The 7,977-nt window shown below is 42.7% G+C and overlaps 1 protein-coding gene across 2 annotated transcripts in view; it reads left to right on the top strand.

Moving 5' to 3' along the window:
- The window catches only part of PRICKLE1 (prickle planar cell polarity protein 1), a 12,626-nt gene extending 4,649 nt beyond the window's left edge, over positions 1–7,977 (top strand). For both annotated transcript variants that reach the window (XM_029205659.1, XM_029205658.1), the window contains 4 exons: positions 150–353; positions 1,644–1,830; positions 2,792–3,655; positions 5,679–7,977. In XM_029205659.1, the coding sequence (XP_029061492.1) occupies positions 150–353; positions 1,644–1,830; positions 2,792–3,655; positions 5,679–6,541 (2,118 nt within the window). In that variant the 3' untranslated portion in view covers positions 6,542–7,977. The remainder of the gene's footprint in view (positions 1–149; positions 354–1,643; positions 1,831–2,791; positions 3,656–5,678) is intronic.

Genomic DNA, 7,977 nt, shown 5'->3' with positions numbered 1-7,977 from the left:
AAAAAAAAAAAAAAAAAAAAAAAAAATAGCAGGAGGGGACAAAAATTAAAGTTTCGCTGACAAACTTGGGATTTAGCATAAAGTGGAAAAGGCTGAGAATCCAGTCATTAAAAAGGGGTCATTTAAGATCTAAATCCTTTTGTTTTTAGTGTGGGTTGAAAATAAATGGAGGTGAAATTGCAGTGTTTGCCTCTCGAGCGGGCCCTGGAGTATGCTGGCACCCATCCTGTTTTGTCTGCTGCACGTGCAACGAGCTGCTGGTCGACCTCATCTATTTTTATCAGGATGGAAAAATTCACTGTGGCCGGCACCATGCTGAGCTGCTCAAACCCCGGTGTTCAGCATGTGACGAGGTAAAAAAGTTCATCCCTTAACACTGGAAAAAAATAAGCTTCTAGTAAGCCAATGTTCCACTGTTCACACCTAAGCAAAATACAGATCTCTCCTGCTTGAGCTCTGTGTGTACGTTTTTAAGATAACCCTTCACGTTGGTACAATGGAATAATATGCAGCTAATAAAGAGAAAGCAGCAGGTGTCTTTGTGTATTGATAAGTAGCATGTCCTTGATGGACTGTGAGAAAAAAGCAAGTTGCAGGAAGAGTATGCAGCAGTTGATCTTACTTCTGTTAAAGGGGGAAGAACAAGATTGTATACATATTTGCAAACACTCAGAAATGGTATGTAAAGACATACACTAAGTTAACAGTGGTGAGCATGTTAACTCAGGGGAGGGCTGGTGGTGTGAAATGAAATTTTTTTCCTTAAGCTCTTCATTTTTAAGTAATTTTAGATTTATAGAAGAGTTGCAAAGATACAGAGAGTCCCTGTGTACCCTTCTCCCAGCTTCCCCTATTGTTAAAACGTCTCGCATAACCATGGTATATGCATCAAAACTAAGAAGTTAACACTAGTGTAATACCATTAACTAAACCATAGATTTTATTTAGATTTCCTCAGTTTTTCTACTGATGTCTCTTTTTTATTCCAAGACCCCATCCAGAGAACCTCATTGCATTTATTCATTATTATCTCCCTAGTCTACTTCAATCAGTGACAGTAAACTTTCAGTTTTTACTTTTATATGTTTAAGTTTTTTCAATGATGTGCTATTTGAAAATTTTTTGAAACCAAAAATGTAAAAAGATTAAAAGTCCTTAATCTGGAGACGGCACCGTCAAACGAAGTGTTATCTACACAGGTGGTGTTCACATAATCCAGCCTTCAGAGAGCGCTAACTGTGTTGGCTCCACAGCCACTTTAATGAGTTTTCTTTATTAAAAGATACGCAGACCACTAAATTATTTCAATGTTAATGTATTCTTTGCCAGATTATGCCAACAAAGTGTGATTGCGGAGCAAAAATAGGACCAAATGAATTATATCCAGTGTAGAATTCTGTTTTGTTTTTTAAAGCATAAGCATGCACTTAGTTTCTCTTTTTCAGCGTTTTCACTTTCTGTTCTTGTTTTATAGCTAAATCAAGTTAGTCAGTTAAGCTTAAGGCTGTAAGAAACAAAGTACACTGTCTAAGCAGCTTTAAGATCCAGTGCCTGTCAGTTGCCCAGCAAACGTGCAGTTACTTGACCTTTAAAATCGTTCACAATGGTTGTTTTTCATCCTATGGCCTCATATTCCTCTGAAGATAATTTTTGCTGATGAGTGCACAGAAGCAGAGGGTCGCCATTGGCACATGAAACACTTCTGCTGCCTTGAGTGCGAGACGGTCCTGGGGGGACAGAGGTACATCATGAAGGACGGCCGCCCGTTCTGCTGCGGCTGCTTCGAGTCCCTGTACGCCGAGTACTGTGAGACCTGCGGCGAGCATATTGGTGCGTCCATGGCCCAGCCTGTTGGCTCTGTCACTTATCCATCAGTCTGTCTCTGATTACCCACACTCTTTTTTCTTTCTTTCCTTTTAATTGAGGGATAGTTTACATACCGTGAAATGTATAGGTTTTAAATGTTTCAGTTTGATGAGTTCTGATAAATGGGTGTATACTGGATTCTCATTACTTCTGCTAGTTGTGTTCTGTAGAGTTGCCGTGAACACTGAATTACCCCATACTGAGCCACTGGTCCTAGGGATACAGTGGGTTAGGTTCCTGTGAGCCTCTGGTCGCAACATTGTCATCAACCAACCAATATATAATCTTGTTTTGTGTATGTTTAGGTTTAAAGATACCTTATTTAATATACGTTGTTGATTCATTAACATTGAACTCACAGCCAACAGCACTGTAACTTCTGCCTGAACAAAGCTTATCCAACACATGGATTGCTTCTCCAAGGCACATCACAGCCTCCTTGCGCTTAGGAACACTAGACAGCACTTCAGCTCTATGCTTGGGCCATTTTAAACAGCAAAACCACCAACAGAAAGCACAAAAAATGCGAAAAAGTGCCCCTAAATCGGCCGCAGGTGTGAGTGCAGTAGTGCCCTTTGACCCCAGCTGGGACACACACACACACACACGCATCACTTGACTCAAATTTTTTTGCCACCTTGCACATGTCCACAAATGACCTTGAAAGCTCTGTGAGTATTGATTTTTTTTTTTGAGTATTGATTTTTGAACTACAAAATATTTAGCACGTAGGCAAGTTTGTAAATATGGAATCTGCAAATAATGAGAATTAATTGCCCCTGTGTAACTCACAGCCTTATCAAGATCTGGAACAGTCCCATCACCCCCAAGCGTTCCCTCATGCCCACAGTCTGTCTTTTCTGTTTCTTCTGCCTTTGTTTCAAGATGGAACTATGACCTGTTACTGGATCCTTTTTTGAAACAGGTGTGGACCATGCGCAGATGACCTACGACGGGCGGCACTGGCACGCTACAGAGGCCTGCTTTTCCTGCGCCCAGTGCAAAACCTCTCTGTTGGGATGCCCCTTCCTTCCCAAACAAGGTCAGATTTATTGCTCAAAGACATGCAGCCTCGGTGAAGACGTCCATGCCTCGGATTCTTCAGACTCTGCGTTCCAGTCGGCTCGATCAAGAGACTCCAGAAGAAGTGTCCGGATGGGCAAAAGCAGCCGGTCAGCAGATCAGTGTCGACAGTCTCTCCTCTTGTCCCCTGCTCTGAACTACAAGTTCCCTGGCCTTTCAGGCAATGCCGACGACACCCTTTCTCGGAAACTGGATGATCTGAGTCTTTCCAGGCAAGGAGCAAGTTTCGTCAATGAAGAATTTTGGAAAGGCAGAGTAGAGCACGAAACCCCAGAAGACCCTGAAGAATGGGCTGAGCATGAAGATTATATGACGCAGCTGCTCCTCAAGTTTGGTGATAAAAGCCTCTTTCAGCAGCAGCCCAATGAGATGGACATTCGAGCCAGTGAGCACTGGATATCTGATAACATGGTTAAAAATAAGACCGAGTTAAAGCAAAATAACCAGAGCCTTGCAAGTAAAAAATACCAATCTGATATGTATTGGGCACAGTCACAAGATGGACTGGGCGATTCTGCTTATGGCAGCCACCCGGGCCCTGCGAGCAGTCGAAGGCTCCAGGAATTGGATCTGGACCATGGGGCTTCGGGGTATAATCGTGATCAAACACAGTGGTATGAAGATTCCCTGGAGTGTTTGTCAGACTTGAAACCAGAGCAGAGTGTTCGGGATTCTATGGATTCTTTGGCTTTGTCTAATATCACAGGTACATAATCTAGGGATTATGGGGTATTTGAAAAAGGAGCCACTAAAAAGTTCATTCCACAAATTACAGGTCAGCACCAGCCGGGGCTATGTTATTTACAACTGTAGACCAAGGAGAGGAAGGAGTTTCAGTTAAATGCCAAAAACCCTGTAGCAAAACAAACACGTGTATACATGTGTGCATACATATAAAATATATTTTCAATAGTCTTTGGGGATAGGTCTTATTATCCCTGCTTTGAAGAGGAGAAATGAATTTATTGGGATCATGGAGTCTGCATCTGTATCTGAAGAAAGATATTGGACTCTTTGGATCATGCTATGAATTTCAAGATATTAAAATCAACATGTGTACTCTATAAGCACAGAACATTTTTTGTATTTTCCTAAATTGCCCTGTGGCGACAGCTCAAAAAGAGCTAAGTTTTTTTTACCCAGATTATAAAATAATTTCACTTTAATGTTTTCAAAACACATTCATGTCAGTTATCTATGTTTCGTCCTTAAAATGACCTGATAGAGTGGATATTACTGCATTTTACAAATGACGAAACTTGAATTTCCAAGAGGCTAGGGAATTCCCCGGTGGTCCAGTGGTTAGGACTTGGTGCTTTCACTGCCAGGGTTCAATCCCTGGTCGGGGAACTAAGATACCGCAAGCGGTGCCGAGAGGCTAAATGCCAACTTTACATAGGTGTTTAAAGACAAGATTGAACCTGGAACCCAGCCCTCCTGAATCTTACATTTGCAGTAAGTTTTTGGATACAGAAATACTGCTGTCACTTGGCTAGTTTTATAGTCCAAGGAATGACATTCAGTCCTTTCATAAAGGTTATGTTACATTGTAACATAGGCAGGAAAGGCTTGAGCAGCTGCCCGCCGCCAGGAGGGACCCTGTGCCAGGTACCGGGCAAGGAAGGATAAGACAGCTACCCTCCTGGCTTTGGTCAGGCTTGTCAATGTTAAGGCCTACAATAAAGGGGACCTGAGGAATGGTGGGTAAGACTAAATATTAAGCACCTCCTGTTTGCTAGGCCCTATGACAGGTGTTTTAACATTTAATATCAAAAATAGACAACATTTGGTATACGTCGTGCTGGTGCTGACGTTTCTTGACAATGATGGGCTGAAAAACAGGCTTTCTTTAGAAAGTAGGAAGCTGTATAGCCTCCATTTGACAATAGTTCACACCACTTCCTGTTGTTCCTTGCAGCTATCTGGGTTATATCCATTTCTCTTAACTTGCCTGAGCCCTGTTATAACAAGGAGTGCAATATTGGTTTTGAGAAAAGTTTTAAAATGAGATTAATAGGGAAGTGGCATTATTAGTTTATGGGTTGAAGGGACAGAAGACTGGATGAAGGTCTAGGTCAGGGGTTTGGCAGACTTCTTCCGTAAAGGGCTGGAGAGTACTTTTGGGGCCTTACAGTCTTTGTTGCAACTACTTAACTCTGTCATTGTGGAAGAAACCATAGATAGCATGGGAGCAACTAGGTGTAGCTGTGTCCCAGTGAAATTCTATCCACAAATAGGCTGTGGGCTGGACGTGGCCCTTGGGCTGCGCAACCAGGTATAAGACTAGTCTGGCTATAGGAAGAGGACCATAATGTTAGTCGTGTGAGAGCAAAGGGAAGGACTGCTTTGAGAGACGTTCAGATGAAGCAGTCTGACTTTAGTGGGTTGAGAGACAGAAGCTTCTATGTGTCGTGTCAATAAGCTAACGACAGGACTCTTACGAAGAGCTTTTCAAGTTGGTGCTCATCCCATGGGCTGTAACTCACGTTTGGCTCCAAAACGGCTGGGCTCGTAGGAGATGCTGGGCCCTTTGTTTCAATAACAAAATTCATACCTCTTGTCAATTAAGTGTATATTATAGTATGTTGGTTTTGCCTAGTGATTGTTAATCAGATACTGAGGTTTGAGAGACTTCACTTTGAAATGCTTCCTTTCAGAAGCTTGTTGGTAAGAACTGTCAGAGTATCAGGATTACTGAGAATCACATCTTGTCTTGGCTTTTCTTTTAGGGGCTTCGGTGGATGGAGAAAGCAAGCCAAGGCCATCGTTATATTCTCTGCAAAACTTCGAGGAAATAGAGGCAGAAGATTGTGAGAAAATGAGCAATATGGGGACTTTGAACTCTTCCATGCTGCACAGGAGCACAGAGTCCTTGAAGAGTCTCAGTTCAGAGTTGTGTCCAGAAAAAATCCTGCCTGAGGAGAAACCAGTCCACCTGCCAGTGCTCCGAAGGTCCAAGTCTCAGTCCAGGCCACAGCAGGTCAAGTTTTCGGATGATGTCATTGACAACGGAAGCTATGAGAACATCGAAATCCGGCAGCCACCGATGAGTGAGAGAACTCGGAGACGGGTGTACCATTTTGAAGAAAGGGGACCCCGGTCTCATCACCATCGCCGCAGAAGAAGTAGGAAGTCCCGCTCGGACAATGCTTTGAACCTTGTTACAGAAAGAAAATACTCTCCCAAGGACGGGCTGCGGCTTTATGGCCCTGATAACTATGAGAAGTTTATCCAGAGTAAGAGCGCGCGGGAGATCCAGGCCTACGTGCAGAACGCTGAGCTCTACGGGCAGTACGCCCGTGCCGCTTCCAGCTACACCCTGCGGAGCCCGGGGGGGCCTCGATTCCTGGGGCTCCATGGGGAAGACGACGGCTCTTGGTGCTCCTCCACCACCTCTTCCTCCTCCGACTCAGAAGAAGAAGGATACTTTCTTGGACAACCAATTCCTCAGCCCCGGCCGCAGAGATATGCATACTATACAGATGACCTTTCTAGTCCAACTTCTGCACTCCCCACTCCTCAGTTTGGCCAGAGGACAACTAAATCCAAGAAGAAAAAGGGACACAAGGGCAAAAACTGTATCATTTCTTAACCGAGTAGCTGTGGAGATGGTAAGCTTAGCCATTAACCATCTTACATCGAATCTTTTTTCTTCCATAGGAAAGTTGCTAAAATAGATTCAAGTGCTTTGCCCATGTAAATGAGACCCCGACTGCTGTTTACAGTGTCAGATTAACCTTTGGAAGGTGTGATTTCTCCATTTACCCTCCTTGGATGGTGCCAGGTGGACGTGACCTCTCGTGCCTGTTGGGTGCATCACAGTTTGATACAGCTGCTTTGATCTCCAACCCTCAAGAGATCCTCAAGAACCTGTTGAGAGGTGACTGGATGGGGGTGTTGATTTTAGACAATGGAGAACTTGAGCCACCTTTGTAAAGCACTAGTGTTTGTCCTTCATCTGCGCCAGGTTGGCCCAGGTCCTGACAGTCTGTCCTGTTGTGTGGCATGCACGTAGTCATGTGACCCAGCCAACACTGTGCGTCCCATCATGCGAGGCCACGTCGTCCCCTTCCAACTCTCATTAGCCAGGTAAACATTATATTGTATTAGCTCCAGCTAGAGATCGAAAAGAACATTGCTATTTATAATGTAGTATTTCATAGACTTAAGTGTATTCCTAATTTAACGGTGCAAATATTAATGTATATACTGTACAGTTCAGATTTTAAAGCTGATATTTTTATACCCCTGAAATGTAAGATGTTTGTTACACTGCAGGGCTGGATTTGTTAGGGAACCAGAAACAGCATTTATGGATGAAATGATTGCTTGTATTTTAGTCAGGGTTTATAAGTTTAGATGGTCAAATTTATATTGCCTAGTGATGGAAAGTTCCCTTTTTTTTTTTTTTCAATATTAAAAAGGCTCTGTATGCATGGTGGGGCTATGTAAATACTCTTTAAAACTATGGCCCTATTAATCTTACAAGTGTTATTTATGGGTCAAGCAATGTAAACTGTATAAATGTAAAAACAAACAAAAAAAACCCCTACACATACACGTACACCTGGAATATATGGTAAAAACAAGTAGAAGCTGTTTGGGTGAATACTTTTTTTCCTCTTTGGGATGGGCAGGGGTTGCCTTTCCCATTTTCAGCAAGGTAGTGATTATCTCATGGAAAGAGACCAAAAAAAACTACAAGGATCTGCTTTCTGTGGCAGAGTACTTTGTAGATTCATTCCTTTTCATCCCTCCTTTCCAGCTAATTTGTTGGCCTTTAGCAGCAGTTTTGAAAAACGGGCCTTCTGGTTATGTTTTTCTTTTAAAATCTTTAGAGGATGCTGTGTTACTGGTTACTTCAAGTTAATATGTGGTTCTATTTCAAGGGAGAATTACGTTGGATTTGAACTGATGAGCTAATATTTTGATATGGGCCATTCTTGCACATATGTTTCAGTCCTAACTCAATGTCCCAGTGGTATCTCAGAACTTTAGGAAGGTATTTAATAAATGCTTAATAAATAA

The sequence above is a fragment of the Monodon monoceros genome, unplaced genomic scaffold (genome assembly GCF_005190385.1).
Source record: "Monodon monoceros isolate NGI ecotype Baffin Bay Population unplaced genomic scaffold, NGI_Narwhal_1 Super_Scaffold_6, whole genome shotgun sequence".
In the NCBI taxonomy this organism is placed as follows: Eukaryota; Metazoa; Chordata; class Mammalia; order Artiodactyla; family Monodontidae; genus Monodon; species Monodon monoceros.
Note: the sequence above shows the minus strand (reverse complement) of the source record. Positions and strands in the feature narration are given on the sequence as shown.